The 20,334-nt window shown below is 34.0% G+C and overlaps 1 protein-coding gene across 1 annotated transcript in view; it reads left to right on the top strand.

The window, feature by feature from the left end:
* TyrRS-m (Tyrosine--tRNA ligase, mitochondrial) overlaps positions 1 to 20,043 on the top strand; it is an 85,310-nt gene extending 65,267 nt beyond the window's left edge. Inside the window, exons 9-13 of the mRNA XM_090388703.1 lie at positions 499 to 597; positions 4,782 to 4,848; positions 7,141 to 7,329; positions 14,653 to 14,778; positions 19,744 to 20,043. Of these exons, the coding sequence (XP_090244829.1) occupies positions 499 to 597; positions 4,782 to 4,848; positions 7,141 to 7,329; positions 14,653 to 14,778; positions 19,744 to 19,787 (525 nt within the window). The 3' untranslated portion in view covers positions 19,788 to 20,043. The remainder of the gene's footprint in view (positions 1 to 498; positions 598 to 4,781; positions 4,849 to 7,140; positions 7,330 to 14,652; positions 14,779 to 19,743) is intronic.
* Positions 20,044 to 20,334: the final 291 nt, after the last annotated feature.

Below are 20,334 nucleotides of genomic sequence, written 5' to 3'. Positions count from 1 at the left end.
ATGAATCCTCTTGCATTTTAATGATTATTTCCATTTGGATTTGGAGTGAATGAATATAAAATGATTTATATGCCATTTAACCTGCTGGCAATCAAGTGAAATCGTTGCTTTGTAGCACATTTTCAACCTCTTCAATAGAGACTTTTTGAATTTTTAAAAGAGAAACTCAAAAATTAACTTGAAAACACTCTGAGTTATTCCTGTGTGAAAAAGAGTGGATTTTATCTTACAAAAAAAATATTAAAAAAAAGTGACTAAAATGATTTCCACCCACTAATAATGCACTGAATGAGCATACATATAGTTTGTTACAGTTATCTTGAAATTTATCTAAATATTATAATTATTATTTTATTTAAATAAAGATAACTAAAAAAGATATAGCCTGTTATAATTATTTGTTGTAGTTATAGTTATCTTTTTGAAAGTTGTTCTTAGTATTCTAGATCATGTGTGCAGTTTGCTATCATTGTTATCTTTGTTTATTATTTTTTCTAGTATTTTCTTCGTCTTCCTGATGTTGAGGTTCCAAGGTTCTTGAAATATTTCACCTTTCACCATAAGGAAGCCATTGAAACTATGATCCAGAAACATATGGTAGTTATATTTCTTATTTATTGTTATAATAATTAATGATAAACATGTACAGTCCATTACGGTTATTTGGGACACATCGGGACTAGTGCATTTTGGCCCGATTAAACGGCTGCCCCAATTATCCGAAGTTTCATGTAAATAGTTAAAAATACATTACAATCACCATAGTAAAGTACTGTTCACTATACGATTTATAGTAAGCGCCGGTCATTGTGATCACATTTGTGAATTGAATTTTAATTCTATTAAACAGCGATTCTAATTAGAGAAAATAGGAGGAATGTTATCCACAGGCTATAAAAGCAAAGATATATTAAGCACAAATTTACCCTTTATTACCTTACCAATTAAAAAATTAAGTGACACGTGAAAATCGGAAGAATATATGTGATAATCGGAATAATTAATACGTACTGTAATATGTACATACTAACTAAACTAGTTGACATTTCTGTTCATTGACATTTGTGGGTGGGGGTTAAAATTTAAAACAGTAAAAAGATAAGCAATTAATAACAAAGAACATGGCACACACAAATTGCAAGTAACATGATACGCACAAGTGAGAACAGAGTAACGAGTTACAAAGCTTTAAAAATACCAGAATTCCAGCTGTCGGTATTATCGCAAATTCAGTAAGATCGAGTTTACTGTCCGTTTATGATAGATTTCACTAACAGAAAAACCCAATAAACAGGTGACTGCTAATTGTTTTTATTGTTTTATGGTTGTGACCTCCAGAATTTCGACCGAACCACGTGGTACTGTCGGAGTCAATCGTAGGGTGATCTCCAGTGCTGCGGTCTCCTGCCCCGATTAAACGGCATGCTGTCCCAATTAAGGGAAGTAAACCCTGGCTATTTTCTCGATTGGTTTCTGTCTTTTAAGATTTGCCCCAAATAAATGGCTGCCTCGATTAACCAGTGGCCCAAATAACTAGAATCCATTGTATTAGCATTTTTTTTTAACTTTCAGTTTGAAGCATTAATTTCAAATAATATAATAAAAAGATGTGAAATCCAGCATTTTACCTTCAAATGCTCTTTCATAAAATTGTGTAATAAAATGTAATAATTTAAGTATTTATTATTAGAATGATTTATTTATATTTTTTTATACATTGTTTTATTAATATAAATGTTATGTTAGGCTTAATGTTAAACTAGTATTGAGTTATTACTGCACTGAGAAAAAATATATATATAATAATAAAAACTCCTTAGTCATTCATACATTTCCTTGGTATTGCAGAACCAAGATTCTGCTTTGAATACCAAGCTCTTTGCTGCACAGGTAATTTAATCTTGTAATTTTCAACATTCTGCCTGTGGGTAAACTTCATGAGTTCAGTCTTCTGTTTTTCCCCAAGTTTTTATATTTGCTCCCCCCAGTTCTTCTCATTTTGCAACCAGTAAGAATATACCTCTATTCATTTTATTGATCCTCATATAGGGCCTTATATAACTTACTCAGCACTCCCAATCCCTCCCCCATGATGTCTAGCTGCCAGCCTGTGAAGTCTGTATCTTCTAAGCCATTCGTTGTTTGGGCAGTGATTAGTGTTCTTCACCAATATGATCACCAATCTTTGAACCCTCTCTGGTCACTGATTTACTCTGCACAGTAAACTTAATATCCTTAAATCTTTTATCATCATGAACCACATTTAACTCATCCACTCCCCTTACTGTCTGTAAATTATTTCTGGGTTTATGTTCCTCTTATACTAAAAACTTGTTTAGTGTTTTTTAAACGAGAGGGGATGGTTAACTGATAGAACAAATTTTAAACATGTTTCTGGTAGTTAACTATCCTTCCAATTTTAAAATCATCAGAAAACTTTGGCAGCTTCCCGTGTACTCCCTAATCAGTAATTAATGAAGATTAGAAACAGAGGGCTCCAGCATTGATCCCTAAGGGACACCACTTCCTATACTAGTCCACTCTGAAGAGCATAGTCCCTTGTTTTTTAATATTCAATGATGTTTACCTTTAGGTAAACATCATTGAATGTAAGAGAGGAAGCTTATACAGCATCAGCAAAAAAAAAAAACCCTTCCCATTTTTCTCCCATCCATTCACTCCAAATGTTTGTCTAGTTCTGCCTTGAATTTATTTAAGCTGTCAACTTCCACGACAGATGGAAGTTTGTTCCAGCAATCAACCACCCACTGGCTAAAGGCAAACTTCTGCACATGTATTCTACAAATGTCTTTCCTCAATTTGAATTGATGCCCCCTCAGGTTCTTAGTCTGAGCAAGACGAAGAATCCCATCAACATTCAGCTTGCTCAACCCACTGCTATCAACCATTGTTATCAATACCAAATATATTTTTTTCTAATTAAGTGACTCAGATTGCAATATCATGCAGTAGGTTGTGCCTCTAACTTCCCATTGCAATGTCCAAACAAAAGTTTATTTTCTCCCAGTGAATGTGCTAATGCTATCCTTAAGTACAGTCAGTCCTCGTATAACACGTGTTTACATTACACGAATTCGATCATACACGATTTATAAATAGGGGAACGATATCTTACATAACACGAACCAAATTCGCTCAAGCACGATTCGCCTTTGTGTTTACAAGAAATGGCAGTCGAACGCAGAATCACCCCAACTGAACGCAACACGATAGGAATGAAGAGAAGATTCTCAAAATGTATTTATTTTTTATATCAGTGAAGGGGAAACACATATCACCATAATAACGTAAAAACCAACACAATTCGCCAGCTATCGGTATACAGTAATCGCAAATGCAATTAGATCCAGTTTACTACCAGTTTATAACAGATTCCATTAGCAGAAAGGCAACTGTAAATTGTTTTTATTGTTTTATGGTAGTAACCCCTAGAAATGTGCTTTAGTAAAATGTGAGGTGTTAATCTCTGCCTTTACGGTGTTGTTTATTCAGTTGCTACACGCACGCAGCTTTGTTTATGTGTATCAAGTGTGCCTCCTCGTTTTGTAATTGTGCTTTATTCCCTAAAAATGAGTAAAATACTTAATTAAAAGGTGTGAAAAGTAAGCGTCCTGGTGAAGACACTGCAGATTCAGAGAGAAAAAGAAAAGCAATACTGTATCGATAAACAGAGGTGGACTGGGTCAAAAATTCTTACCCAGGAAAATTTATAGTGGCTTCATACTATGGTTAATGGCCAAAATCACACCGGCCACCGGGGTTTCCCCGGTAAGGCTTATGGCCAGTCTGCCTCCGTCGATAGAGAAAAAATATGAAATTGTGAAACGCTTTGAGCGAAATGAAAGACCGTGTGAAATTGCACGTGCTACAGGCCTAAATGAGGCAATGCCGAGAATTACAAAGAATGCAGAGAAATAGCAAGAACAACTCAAAGTGTAATTAAAATCCATTAGATTAAGACACAAAGAATTGGAAAAGATGGAATGGCTGTCATCTGTTTGGATAGAAAATCAAACAAAAAACAAGTTTGCTTATGATAGAAGCAAAAGCATTAGCAATATTTTGTTACGTAATAGTCGTAATAAAATACGTAAGTATTTTATTACGATTATTTATGGTATTTGGTAATGTTTTGGTCACAAATGTATGTTCAATCTTGGGTGGTCGGCACCTAACCCTATTTTTCCCATAGGGCCTGTTGTTTATATTGCACGATTTTGCATTGCACGAGAGTTTCTAGGAACACAGCTATCGTGCTATACGAAGACTGACTGTATAACGTTTACAAAATACAGCTATGGTATCTGGGAGAAAATAACCTTTTCTTTTGGACATTGCAATGGGAAAGATTTTCTGGAGAAAAGTACTTACCTTGTGATGACAATGATGGTTCACTTCTTCGGAAGACCCTGTTTACTTTGGGGAGGTCACTCAGGTTATTTTGTGACTATAACTTTTTACTGTTTAGGACAGCACATGTTTATGCTGACATGTTAGGTAGAATAAGAATGAAAATTTTGCTAACTCTTATTCAATCCCCTAGCATGAGACTGTCTTCATTTTTTTTTTTTTTTTTTTTTTACATTATCATCTTGATCATCATTTCTATTGTGATTCCTTGTGGTTCTTTAATTATAAAGTAGGCATTCTGGATTTTTACACATTTGTTATGAGGAATATAGCAAATTATGCTTGAAACTGCCAGTTATTATAACTATTTGTCTAGTTTAAATTATTTTTCATTAACATAATACTTTTAGAAAGATCCTGGCTCAAGATATGGACAGAAGAAGATAGCAGAAAACCTCACATTGCTAATTCATGGAGGTATGCTTATTTTAAAAATTTTGGTTTTAAAATACAGTTATAAACAAAAAATTGCAACACCTAATAGAAATGAGAAAATGTGTAAATAAATCATTAAAATAACATTTTTGTTTTACTCTGGCATGACCACTAGGTCAGAGGAGTTTACATTAATTATTTTTAATAATGAATACAATCATTAACCATATGTAGTAGTTATGTGAACTTGAACCATGATCCACTCATAGTGTGTATGCTTCTGCACCTTCATGCTGACCACTAGGCTATACTGGGCCTAAAAAAATGACGGTGGAGGATCTGATCCATTGTTATCAATACCAAAGATAAAGTGCTGTTACCAGTCAATAGTTCGATGTGAAGGACAATTCTTTACATAGTATTTATGCAGGAGGTATACTTTATGTCACATTGTTTAAATCAGTGGTGTGGAAACTTGCATGTCACAGGCCATTGATAACTGTAAAGACCAAGTTGCAGCTAATCTAAAACGTTAAAAATCATTTGCAAATAATCCAAAAAAAAAAAGGTTTCAGGCAACATTTAAGTAATAGATTATTTATTAAATTAACTCAATGTCAATATTTCTCTGTTTTTTGGACCTTAATATGCTCTATGCTATAAAATAGTACAGAAAGCTCCAATTATGGCTTCATAATTGGCATAAATACCTGCAATGGCGAATGTTTAAAAAACTATTGTCGAACTCACCAAAGGGTTAGAAAATTTTGTCATCTCTACTGAGATCATACCAGAAAATCAGTTTTAGTTCCTGTCAAGGCCAGGTCTGAGGGTGCATTCTTTTGATATTGGAGTGAACCTTATAACTAAAAGATATATGTGATTTTGGGCTTCCTTCCCCACCCCAAAGGGAAACATGTATCTTATGGTCCACAAGTGTCACACAAAAAAGTTAGTAATGTGATCAAATGGTTAATAACTTAAGGTAAGTTAAGCCAAACTCCAAAAACTTTAAGATAATAAAGATAACTCTTTCTTAAACGCGCCTCCGTAGCCAGGTGACAAGGAGCAGCAGTGCATAGCACATGCTTCTTGATTAGACCGGAGTTCGAGCCCGTCACCACCAAATACGGAGGATGCGGAAAGGTCAGGGAATTACCACCGCATATCCCCGGAGCAATATGGCCTTAGTTGCTAATGCTCCTAAAAACCAAATAACAAACAAACAACTTTGTTAAACATAAGACATTTTACATTTAAACTGTTCTTGCCTATGTATAAAAAAAAGTCATTCCATCCCTTTTTTATGCTATTTACCATTCCACTAAACTGGGGTGGGGAAGGAAGCCCAAAATCACATATATCTTTTAGTTATAAGGTTCACTCCAATATCATCTGCTGATCTAAATTTTATAGTGTTGTTTAGATCAGTGGTCTTCAAAGTGGGGTGCGCAAGATGGTCCATGGGGTGATTTGGTAAGCAGAGCGAGTGGTGCAATCCTTCCATTTGGATCAATGTACCTATGTGAGGTGACTTTCTCTGCGATGACTATTATTAAAACCACATTTCGAAATACATTGTAAACTTAACTTGGAACTAGATCTTCAGGTAGCTGCGTCCCAAAATATGAAACCAAGATACACAGCAATAATGAAAAATATTCAAACACATTTTTCCCACAAAAAATGCTGTTTATTTGATTTATACCACTTTGTACTTTAATTTCAATTTCATTTTGTTTTGTATCGAATTAGATGCGATCTTTTCAAATTATGTGATTTTATATATGTGATTCTAGATATAATGCACACTATGTAAATTATTTATACATAAAACAAATAGTATTACATTACATTTACTACACTTGTTACATTAATGATTTCATATCATTAATGTAACAAGTTGAACTTCAAATTAATTTTTTTTATTTGTGATCTTTTAAAATTATATGTGATTTTATAAATTTTATAAATATTTATAAAATTATTTATAAATAAAAAAAAAATATTAAACTTATATATTTAATTTTTTATTCTGGAGTGCACACTAGTCCTTTTAAGTAAAATAAGAGTGTGCAACCAAGTTTGGAGACCACTGGTTTAGATTATAGCAAATACCATAAGTAAGAAAAAATAAATAAATAAAATAAAATAATAATAATAAATAAATTAATTAATTTTAAAAAAAATTGCTGTGTTAGAAACATTTAAAAATTTTGGTATAATAAAAAAGTTATAACTTGTTTGACTTCAGGCGTAATTTATTAGTCAGTTTTACTGAACTTTATGTGATTACTTTTAAATGATTTCATTTCATTTCATTTTATTTATTAGAAGAGGGACTGCAGTCAGCTAAAAATGTTACTAATGTACTCTACAACTCATCAATAGAAACTTTGTCTAGGCTGACTGAGGGTGAATTGAAAGAGGCATTCCAACAGGCTCCATTTCAAGAACTTTTCATGGAGCCTGGAACCACTGTTTTGGACATGGCTATTAAGGCAAAGTGTTTTTCTACATTAGGTTTGTATATGGATTGATTATTTATCTTCTAATTATGAAATTAAATAATATTCATAGTTTGAGGGAGAGAGAAATGGGAGTAAAATTACAAGGGCTGTTCCAAAAGCAAAGTAACAGATGTTAAGAAATTCTACTAGTAGTGAATATAGTAGCGAAAGGTCCTGTCTACTGAGGCATATTTTTTTTATCTTAGAATGCCATACGCTTTCGTTAACAGGTAACTAAACCAAATGGCTACCCTACTTGAAACATGACCAAATGAAAAAGTGCACCTACTTTTCTGATTTCTGCATGCCAAAAGTACTAAGCTCATAGAAATTCATGAGTAACTCTGAGCTGTGTCCAACGGTCATGTATGGAAAACTAATGTTTTCAATGCAATCAGCTTAACAACCCCCCCTCCACACACACACACACACACACACACACACACACACACACACACACACACACACACACACACACACACACACACATGCAGGACAGTGGTTATAGTATTATGGATGGGAAGTGTTTATCTATCCACCACACAATACTGGTCATAACCAGTTCTGTCAAACAGGGTCCCCGCATTCAAAAATGGTCTAAATAGTAATATCATCCACATTTTCTGTATTTCTATCAATGAACCTACCACCATCTTAATGTCTAGTTACCCACATTATCATCACTCCAAGAGCGCTTGCATGAGTCAACTTGAAAATTGCTAGAAGTAGAGTGTATACTTCATTCTTGATGTGTATGTTTTGTTTGATATTGAACATAGGACGTTATTTAAAAATGTAATTTTTGTTATTCCATTATCCCATTCCAAGCTAAAAATAGTTAAAATTGAGGTCGTCCATTTCCCAGGAAAGACTAATTACACTATCAATTATTTCCATCAAAAATGACATAGCAAAAAAAAAAGAAATGGTTATAACAATGTCATTAATGACTTGGCATTCAAAATGGCTAGAAATATTTTGTAATTATCTAAACAATGTTTGTGTGCAATAATTGCTTTTTTATGAAATGACTGAAATTGTTAAACAATATTGTTGATTAATGTATTAATTATTATTTGTATGTAAAATTTTTGTTCAATATAATATAAAATTATTTAATGATTTCTTAGTTACTGTAAATTTGAAAAAAAAAATATATATATAAAAAATCACTATTACGAAAACACCCCTTATAGGTTTTGCACAGGACCCCAGCACCTACAAATAATTCTTGAACAGGGTCCCACAAATTTTGGGGCCAGTCCTGCCACCAAACATTCCTGACCTCACCCATCACACTTTCATCTATTTTTTGACCCTTAAAAAAATTTGACACTTGGAAATTAGTAACGGTGAAGAAATGATGAAGAAATAACAGTGAAGAAATAACTTCATTAGAAATGATGAAGCTAAAGTATGGGGATGGGTGACTGAGTCAAAAAATAGTGCACTAATATCTTTGTCTATCTGTTGTTTCATTTTTCTGCAGTTAAATGTTCTTTTTACAAAAACATCTGTTATTTTACTTTTTGGTCAGTCCTCAATGTATCTATATTTAGAAAGAGTGGCAGATTTTATATTATTACTTTTCCATATACAGTACCTTTTCATGACTGTTGTGCTGAAAAGAATGGATTTTTTTTTATTTCTTTTACTTGACTGTTGTTACTTTGTATCATTTTCATTTCTTTGTCCTTTTATAGAAGAGTAAGATTTAATTAAAAAGACAAATTTTATTATATGCTGGTGTTCAATAGTTAAGTTACAACTATTTTATTTTTTAAATCTAATTGCATAAATTTTTTTGTGACTCATCTAATTTAACATTGTATTAAATTATGTTCTAAATTTCATTTGAAACAAATTTTAAGTTCTAGAACATGGAAATAATGTGTAATAAAAGTGTGAAAATATAGCAGCATGAAATCTACAGAATATATCTGATTAGATTCTTTTAAGGTAGTTATAGGTGGAACTGTTTTGAATTCAGATAATGAGAAATAGGTAAAAAGGAAGCAAACTGGTTTATTTTGGAAAATTTAACTGAATATGATTTATCTTTAATGTCAGTGTCATTAAAGATAAATCATATGTTTCAGTACAACTGTACATGTGAAAGCACACAGAGTTGTATCTCTCACTAGTGCAGGGCAGTGGCCTTTTTAAATGTTTCCGGTCTCTGACAACATCGTGTGGCAGGGAGGTGTCTTGAAGGCTGCGTTCAAAGTTAACCAAGAGTTAGAGTATCTCAGAATGACCTCTTTGTGGCCACATATCGTCATTCTGGGATATTTTAACTCTTGATGGGGGATGAAAGCCATCAAGCATCTCTCTCTCTCAACAGCCACAGAAAGGGCAGTTTCAGAGCAAATTATGAGGATTACTCCAAAAATAACAAACAAAGCAGTTAACTTAAGTGAATTTATTTCTTTAGAACATAATATTTTCATTAAAAACTTTCAATGTAGTTTCCTTCATTAAGCAGTCCTAGTCACCTTATCACTGCTTCCAAATGTTTGGGTAATTTTTGAATGCTGTTTAACTGGTTGCTGAGTTAAGCTGTCTGATGCATTAAGTCACGGCTGCACTCAGCGCTTCTAAAGATAGAAATCTTTGTCTGTACAATGGACCCTTGAGCTTGGGGAATAGATTGTAATTGCAGCAAAGAGGGACTATGGATTGGGGGGTGAGGTAGTGCTACCCACTCGTAATTGGTGAAAGAAAGCTGTAAAGACTGTGTGATGTAAAAAAGCAAGCCGTCAAGATCTTACATTGTCATGGAGTACAAGTATGCCAGCTTTCAACCTCTGTGGCCACTTTTGATGAGTTTTCAGGCATAATTTCTGACAAAGAAATGTTGCATAGTGGTCTCCATTTATTGAATTTCTAAGTAGCATATGATCAGTGGCAATAATATACTGCCACTGATCATATGTATGATAAAGTGTACTTATTGGTTCTTATAATCGTTGGGCCATAATGACCATTTGTTTCAGAATTGATTATTGCTAGTGATATTTAGAGGGACATGGTAAAGATGAATGCCTTCATTTATCTAATTGACTACAGTTTGGATTCAAAGTCACATATTTGTGTCTCATTAAATGGCAACATTATGTTTTAAAAAATCTTTGCCATCTTGTGTGTTGTAATGTATGGGTGACTGCATAACAATTTCTTTACACTTTGCTAGATCGGAACACCATGTAATGGTTTGCTTTGACATCAGCAAGGCCTATGATTCCACGTGGAAGTATGGAATACTCCGCGAATTACACCGCCATGGATTTCGGGGCCATCTCCCGATTTTCATACGCAACTTCCTGGACAAGCGAACTTTCCAGGTTCGATTTAAAACTTCACTGTTGGAACTATTTTTTCAAGAAGAAGGAGTTCCCCAGGGCTCTGTACTTAGTGCTACACTCTTTATAATTGCAATAAACACCATTGCTGAACAACTTCCAAACACTATCGATAAGGCACTATTTGTAGATGACCTTAGTATTTCTTGCCATGCGAAAAACATGAATACGATCGAGAGACAGTTACAAGGGGCAATAAATAAGATCAGTACATGGGCACAAACCAATGGTTTTCAGCTTTGTTCTCAAAAAACGTTGTGCATCCATTTTTGCCGACAACGTAAATTGCACCCACACCCGGAACTACAACCGAAGGGACAACCAATAGCAGTTCAACCCAGCATACGATTCTTAGGAATCACCTTAGATCATAAGCTTACATTCCTGGAACATATTAAAAGACTAAGAACATCCTGCCAACAAAAATTAAATATTATCCGGGTTCTCTCAGCAACAAAGTGGGGAGCTGATTGCCTTACCTTATTACGGCTATACAGATCTTTAATAAGATCAAAACTTGACTATGGGGCACCAGTGTATAGTTCAGCAAGGCCTAGTGTCCTTCGCCGGCTTGATCCTCTCCATCATAGTGCAATACACATTGCTCTAGGAGCATATCGCACGTCTCCAACACATAGTCTATATGCCGAAGTTCACGAACCCCCTCTCTCTATCAGAAGGCAACAACTTATATTACGCTATGCATATAAAATAAGATCTATGCCTGAACACCCAAATTGGGAATTACTTTTCACCCCCCAACACAGCAGGTTATACCATAACCGCCCTACTGCTAACCGACCATTAGGTATAAGAATAAGACATCTTCTAGAAGAACTTAATCTGAGTTTTGATAATATCTTAAATACCCCTCCACTATTCCTTGCTCCGTGGAGCATTACTCCACGGAGCAAGGAATGGTGGAGGGGTGAAAATCCTTTATGTGATAAATACCTTAATAAATGGGATAAATCTGCACTACATAAAGAAAATTTCTTGCAATTGTACCTTGCAGTGGTGGAGCAGTTTCCAAACTTTGTTGTAGTTCATATAGATGGGTCAAAGAATGACACCCACGTTGGAATCGCCACAGTTTTCCCGAACATAACATTGGCCTACCAACTGCCACATGAGTTCAGTATATTTTCTGCCGAACTATTGGCAATTCAGGTTGCACTGAAGCATATCGAGACCTCCAATATTGAAAACAGTATAATTTTCTCTGATTCTCTAAGTGCACTTCAAGCCCTGGAAAACACCATGAACATCACCCACCCAGTCGTAAAAGAAATAACAAACTCTTTATATACCTTATCTGAGCTTGGAAGAACCATACATTTCTGTTGGGTCCCAGGACATATGGGAATTCCAGGAAATGAATTAGCGGACAATGCCGCAAAAGCGGCCGACTTACCACCTGATGTACAGTGGAGAGTTCCACATCAAGATTATAGACGAATAATACAGGAAAAATGCATGTACCAGTGGCAATCAACGTGGCAAAACCAACTTGAAAATAAGCTTCGAAGTATCAAGCCAAATCTTGAGTAATGGCCTTCAAGTCTCAGTGCAATTCGACAACAGGAGGTAATACTAGCTCGTCTCCGTATAGGTCACACTAATATTACTCATGGTTACCTTTTAAGAGGGGAGATTCACCCCCAGTGTGATCACTGTAAAACAGTGCTTTCAGTGAAACATATCCTTGTGGAATGCACAAAATTTGCAATAGAACGCCAGAATCACTTCAATCCAACCTCAACTGAAGAACCACTAATGTTTAGTTCACTTTTGGGCAATAAAACAGATGTCTCAAAGATTTTTAACTTTCTCAAAGCAATCAATGTATACCACCTCCTTTAGCTAGTCAACAATCAGTTTCCTGACTCTCGATTCATAAAGAAATAGCATAAATACTAACCTATGTTGGCGCATTATGGCCATAGACGCCCATGCACCAAAAAAATCCCCAAACAAACAAACAAACAATTCTTTACACTTTGCTTGTTGTTCATCTGACAGAAAATGTAGGACCCATCAAGCAGCAACCTTTCATTTTTGTAACACCTCAGTTAAAATTTGGTGAAAAGGTGATTTCAATATTCCAGATTTATTGGCTCTTTCTTCACAGGTCATGTGTCTCTCTTCCCAAAATGGTGGCAGTGATGACTACCAATGTGTTGTATGTAGATGTTCTCAATCTACCTGAGCATTGCTTGTCTTCAACACTGGTATGACCTTAACAAAATCTTTGAGACCAACATGAAATCATGCTATCATCTACTGTTGACTCACCACACTTCCCACAACAATTCACAAATTTGTGTCAGCATTCGGCAACATACAAATTGAAAAAAAAAGGATAACTTTTTCAGTAGTACATATATAGATCTACATTTTTCATGTGTTGACTCTGGGTAGTACTTATGTACATTTATGTTTTGAAGGACACTTCAAACAGTATATTCCTTTAATGTATGAATTGCCTTTAAATTTTTCTAGTACATGCTTCCATCTCTTATCTGTGTTTCTAACTAATTGTAGACATAGTTTATAATAGATAGCAGCACAAAAAGAGCTTCAAAAATCAGAGATGAAGATTGCAATTGTTGGCCTCATTGTCTAATTTTGGTTTACAAAAGCTGAAATTGAAGAATTTGATAAAACCGAATGAATACATAAATAGATGTAGAGGATATTGTTGCATCAAAAAAAGTAATGAAAGGCTTTATTTATACATTTTTATATATTTTTACAGATTTTTAAACACATTTTTAAAAAAAAATTGATCTCATTTTTGGCTGTTTGTTACACTAATGGACAGTAAAGGCATAATAAGAATTTATTAATATTTAAAACAATTGTGCAAATATGTGCAAAGATTTCATTTTTATAAATTTCTGAATTCCACAAAAACAAAATCACTCCAAGTAGTCTGCTGCTATTGAAAATTCACCGAGGAACCTATCCATATTGCGCAGAAAATTCACCACTGTAAGGGTTAGAATATTAAAAAATTAATCTTCTGTCACTTCTATCTTCAACTGTAAAAGGTTACTTGCAAGGCAAATTATTTAACCCTCCATTTTGTTTTAATTATAAAAAATAAATTGTTTTTTTACTGAATTGAAAATGGCAACTAATTATGATTTGCTAAACCCAATTAAAAAATATCCAAGGAAATAAATGAGACAAACAAATAATAATAATAATAAAGAAAGTTTTTATTGTTTTTTTTTTTTTTTTTTAGAAATTTCAAGAGGTCACCTATCTCCCAGATTAAAACAGACGTTTGGCATCATCTGGCAGATGCAATGTGAATATATGTATTTTTTGTTTACGTTTAACCAGTGAAATCAAAGCATCCAGCAAGATTAGTGCTTGTTGCTAGTATCTCACAGACACCACATGGGAATGGGAGTTGCCTAGAAGAAAGGTAGATGCTTTTGGTCACCTGGCATCTGTTAAATGCCAAACAAAATTTCAATATCTCACAATTCATAGATGAAATGAAAATATAAAATACTGTATAACCAGTTAAAGAATATTGGTGGGGAAAGGTACATGGGAGGATTTCATTTTATTTTCGGATTTTAAAAAAAAGCAGAAAATTTTCAAAAAAAGTAGCATTTTTTGGATGCCATGCTAGTGCAGCAAAAGGTTAAGGATTGATTGATTACAGATAATGTTTTTAATTTATTTATTATTATTATTTTTTAATGTTGATGCTAATTTAGGCATCATTTTTCACTGGTACAAAATTTAATTAATCTTTTAAAAAATGTATTTGTTGAAAAAATTATATTACTATTTTTTTTATCAGTTGCATAGTTCACGGTTCACATAATAAAATATAAATATGAGGTTTATATGAATATAATATCTTAATATTTTAAGAAAAAGCTTTGATGGGAACTAAATGAAAACAGAATTAGAATTAATCAGTTTATAATGTAAGAATTTATTTATTTCAGATGAAGCCACTAGGATAATTAAAGCAGGTGGATTTTATATAAATCAGGAAAGGGTTGAAGAGCCTGGTGTTGTTCTTTTAAGGTCACTTCATATTCTACCAAATGGAATAACATTAGTTAGAACAGGTGAATCCTTTATCATTTCTTCATATTCTGAATTTAGGTTTTTATTATAAATCTAAAATAAAAAAATAATAAAATTATTGTATAATTTTTGTTGTGTGATTATTTGATATATTTTTATATAGTTATCTCACATATATCTGTAACTATAGTGGTCTTTCAGTTGTCCTTTAACTCTAAGAGCTGGTTAACTCTAGTTAGTGAGAATATCTTCTATTCATTTTTTTTATTAAAGTATTTACTTTTTATAAGTGCTTTTATTGAACGAAATTCTCTTATGAGCAAACATTTTCTTCAAAAAGAATTAATCAAAATGTTATTGATCACATCTTTCTGAACTGAACACAGTGTTGATGATTGTCATTTAAAATGACAATCATCAACAAAGTTCATAGTGTTCAGTTAGATGTCAATTAGATGATTGTCATTTAAAATGAAGTGCTGCATTGTCTGGATTTGATAAGGGAGAGCTGTCAGATCAGACTAATATTTCAGATCAGTTGTGATGTACTGTGAAAGGTTTTTAATTCAAAAACTGTTTGCAGTTCTTGAAACTGCAGATTGTCTTACATTGTTTCTCATACATCCCATTTCTTTCCATTTTGAAACAATGCCATATTTTGTACTTTGGTGTTGTGTTACTGTTCTTTTGAATAGTTGCAGTCCTGTAAGTAATTCAGCTGCACACTCTTCCCAACAATATTTTTTTTCTTAATTTCTTTAATTTATTTTGAGTTTTTATTTTGATTATTTAAAACAGTTTTTTGTAAACATTTAAAATCAGCTGCATTTTACAATGTGTTATATAAATGATTTTTTTTCTATTCAAATCTAGATTGAAGAATTTTTTTCCTTTTGTCACAATGTAGAAAAACACAATCAAAAATGAAACTGTTTTTAGTTAGACTTAACACTTTTTAATAGTCACCATTATTTCATCACTCTAATATTATTTAGAAGCCATGTGCTAAATGAAATCCTGTGTTTGTACTCAGCTACCAGATAACAGCTTTTTTTTGCCATGTTTGTTGCTAGGACATGTCCAACACTCAAGCCTTTTGGAAGAAATTTCATTGGGGTGGCATAAATAATGTTTTTTAAAATTAACTATTGCAGTTATGAAATGAAATTTTATAATTGCATTACTCTTCATATTTTTAGAAAATATGAATCAAAAATAATTGTCTGCAGCTGCATTCTAAACATCTTGAAAATTGTGTTTTTAAAATTATATTAAAAATAATTAATGTTATAAATACTATATTTCATTTTTATAAAGCTTATATAGTATAGTATTAATGACCATCCAGAAAAATAAGAAATACCAAGTTTAGTTTCATCTATGCTGTATCCCTTCTAAAGTGTCAGCCTAAATGTCAATGCATATTCTGAAGCAATTAAGTGACATTAATTGCTTCAGAATATGCATAAAGCATACTTTAATTGATTGCATTCATTTTACCTTTATTCACAATATATATTTTACTGCTTTTACTTATGTGGGATCTGCTGCTGTCTTTACAGACAGCACTACATCGGAGCAGATTCCCTCTGAATGTAGCATATTTACTGCAGAGCTGCACGCAATTGAGTTAGCCTTGGATCACATTAGTAAATGCCAATACCAGCGGTTCATTTTATATTCCGACTCTCTTAGCATGTTACAGGCTTTAATATCTGCGAGATATAATCCTCATCCAGTTCTGTCTAGTATTCAGCAGAAGATTCACTTCCTTTGTGGACGTGAATATGATATCCGCTTCTGCTGGATTCCCAGCCACATTGGGATTAGGGGAAATGATTTGGCTGACGCCGCAGCCAAATCAGCAATTCCCAATAATAACTGCTGCCTGTCAGTCCCCTATACAGACTACAGGCAAATAATACACGAGAAGATGCACTCCCAATGGCAGGATTCGTGGAATAGACAGACTGCGAATAAATTATATCATATAAAGCCTGTAATTGAACCGTGGCAGTCTAGTCTGCGCAGGAATCGTAAGGAGGAAGTTGTTCTTGCCCGGACTCGCATAGGACACAGTCATTTAACTCATTCGTTTCTGCTGAGGGCTGATGACCCTCCTATGTGTGTGTCCTGTGGCACAATTTTAACGATTAGACACCTTTTAATTGACTGTCCAGATTTTAGCAGCACCCGTTTTACCGCTTTTAATCATCTGACTGAACCTTATACACTCAGTCAGATTTTATCTGACAATGACAACGTGTCTGCTGTTTTTAACTATTTTAAATCAATAAAAGTTTTTAATTGTATTTAAAATTTGTTATTGTTATCTCTTTATTGGTTTTCTTTTATATACGTGTTATTATATATCTGGACATGGTGGCCTAACTTCTTAGGTCACTGAATGTTTTAACCTTTTATAATATGACCGGTATTTGGCGCATTATAGCCTCAGTTGCTGATGCGCCAATAAAACCCAAAGAAACAAACAAACAAACTGCTTTTACTCATCCGATTGGGCCTTATACACTCAGTCAGATACTCAATCTGACAATGACCATGTGTCGCAGTTTTAAAGTACAAACTGCTAATATATACACATGTATCTAAATTAGATAATTTATTTTTAAACTTATACTGCTTCTATTCACACACACACACACACACACACACACACACACACACACACACACACACACACACACACACACACATATACAGGGTGTTTCAGTTAAACGTTTCAGAACTTCTAAGAGGGGTAGGGTACATCCTGACAACTCGAAATCATATAGCAATGTGGGGTCGGAAATGCTTTCCTGAAGCGGTGTTGTACACAGAAGCACCATAAAGAAAAGAGACCGTAAGTGAGAAATCGTTTTAATAATACATGAAAAGAAGCAAAAGGTACATGGATTAAAGTAAGTGTTCGAAGTTTCTTCCACGGGCTACAATGCACGCCTCACATCTCCGACGCATGGACATCCGAACATTCTGGAATACTCCAGGCGAATTTCCAATTTCTTCGGCAGCTACTGCGATTCTTGCAACCAGCTCCTCAGCATTGTCAACAGGGGTGTCATAAACTAGCGATTTCATATGACCCCAGAAATAAAAATCAAGACATGATAGATCGGGTGACCGAGCAGGCCAACGCACGGGACCACCACGTCCGATCCACTGTTGACCAAATGTGACATCCAGGTAGTTACGAACATCTCCGCTATAATGGGCAGGGGCTCCATCGTGTTGGAACCACATTGTCTGTTGCGTCGATGCAGAAATCTGTTCATCTCTCAAAAGTTGTGGCAATACTTGCTGCAGAAAGATCAAGTAGATAGGTCCGGTTAGACAACACGGTAACAGGTAAGGTCCGATGAGGTGATCTCCCATAATACTGGCCCATACATTGACCGAAAATCGAATCTGTGCTGCACGACGTCGTATTGCATGCGGGTTCTCGACCGCCCAGATATGCGTGTTGAAAATTCCTACCCTTGTGAAGGATGCCTCATCGGAAAACAACACTTCAGCAGGAATCGCAGTAGCTGCCGAAGAAATTCGAAATTCGCCTGGAGTATTCCAGAACGTTCGGATGTCCATGCGTCGGAGATGTGAGGCGTGCATTGTAGCCCGTGGAAGAAACTTCGAACACTTACTCCATGTACCTTTTGCTTCTTTTCATGTATTATTAAAACGATTTCTCACTTACGGTCTCTTTTCTTTATGGTGCTTCTGTGTACAACACCGCTTCAGGAAAGCATTTCCGACCCCACATTGCTATATGATTTCGAGTTGTCAGGATGTACCCTACCCCTCTTAGAAGTTCTGAAACGTTTAACTGAAACACCCTGTATATATATATATACACACACACACATATATATATACATACATATAATAATTTGACGAGGTAACCTTTTTAAAGGTTATTAGAATCTTATCGTTTTTCGTATTTTAACTTTTTCCTGACGCAGTATAACCACAGTTGTTTTTGCACCAGTAAAATCAAATTTCAGTGCAACTGATGAATATGCATCAGTTAATTATCCCTGAGGTCTCTAAAGGGATTACTCTTTCACTGCAAGTGTGAAAATGAAAGCACCAAAATATCAGACTGACTCTGATATTTTCGTGCTTCCATTTTCACACTTGCAGTGAGATTTTATCGCCAGTGAACCTCACTTTGATTCCCTTTAGAAATCTCAGGGGCTGGATTAAACAGCAGGTATCTAATCCTACCATGCTGAAGATGCCAAATTGATCTGGCTGGAAATAGGAATTTGCAAAAAAATAATAAAAATAAAATTGATACTGAGATAATCAATGCTAATGATATATTGCAACAAATATGTTGATATTTAACATATATCAATATATTGAAAATTTATTTATTATGCTGTTTAAGTTCCTGACTGACCAGAAAAGTCTTAATTATAACTTCGTATCAGTTAGGGTGTGCATACCCTAGGTATGCACACCCTATTGATGATGCGAAAGTGTTAATCATAAGTTTGAACTCTTGGTTTGAGTGCATAGGGCAGCCATGAATTACATAAGCATTACCTATTTAAGACTCCTTTTTTTTTCTTTCTGTGTGTGTGTGTGTGTGTGTGTGTGTGTGTGTGTGTGTGTGTGTGTGTGTGTGTGTGTGTGTGTGTGTGTGTGTGTGTGTGGCTAAATGTTGCCCTCCATTTATGAAATATAGAAATTTATTTACTTTCAGTACTTTTCAAAGATTTCTCCATTTTCCTTAGGATACACAGTTTCTGGAAATGAAATTGATATTAATTTGAAAAATTAAAAGATGTACTCATTTTGTTCCCACAATTTTATTATTATTTTTTTTTTATTATATATGTTGTTTTAAAAATGTTAACAAGATTTTTATAATATATTTTCAAACATTTATTTTGTTTCTATATTCATTTTAACTTGCATTGAAATTTGAGCTGAGTACTGATTGTCATTAGAAGCGCTCATAATGATTTGTTTTTTATTTACAGGGAAAAAAAATTACTCTCTGATCAAGTGGTGTGGATTTAGCTGAATTATAATCTGAATAATTATAGGAAGAAATAATAAATGTAAATTTTGGCAAAAATTCATTCAATTTAGAAGAGTTTTATACTGTATAGTGCTCCACTTAAAGGTTGGTGTGCAGAATATATCATGTATAAATGAAGAATCCTCAGTGATCTGGATTGAGATATAATGTCCTTTCGGGTACCAAATATACATGGTGATGCACGAAGCGTTAACGTATTTTTATTATCAATTAAAATTGAACTATCGGTTGAACTTTATATGAAGTCATTTTATTGCCATATTAAAAATACATAAATGAGATTTAATGAAAAATAAATTAAAATCAAATAATACTATACTCAGTGGCATACAAATATACAAATGGCATACCCATTTACAGATCACAACTTTGTAATGGGCTCTTCTCCAATGGAGAAGCCTTTCTCTCGAGGCCATTCTTAAGCTCGTTGCTTGGCATTGGTAAGAATGCAAAATGGGATGATCTGCAAGATTTCTCTTCTTTTCCTTTGTTGGACTACTGTTTAACATCTTCTGATGTCAGTGAAATT

Source organism: Mastigoproctus giganteus, chromosome 14, assembly GCF_048544385.1.
Source record: "Mastigoproctus giganteus isolate SK-2022 chromosome 14, ASM4854438v1, whole genome shotgun sequence".
NCBI lineage: Eukaryota > Metazoa > Arthropoda > Arachnida > Uropygi > Thelyphonidae > Mastigoproctus > Mastigoproctus giganteus.
Note: the sequence above shows the minus strand (reverse complement) of the source record. Positions and strands in the feature narration are given on the sequence as shown.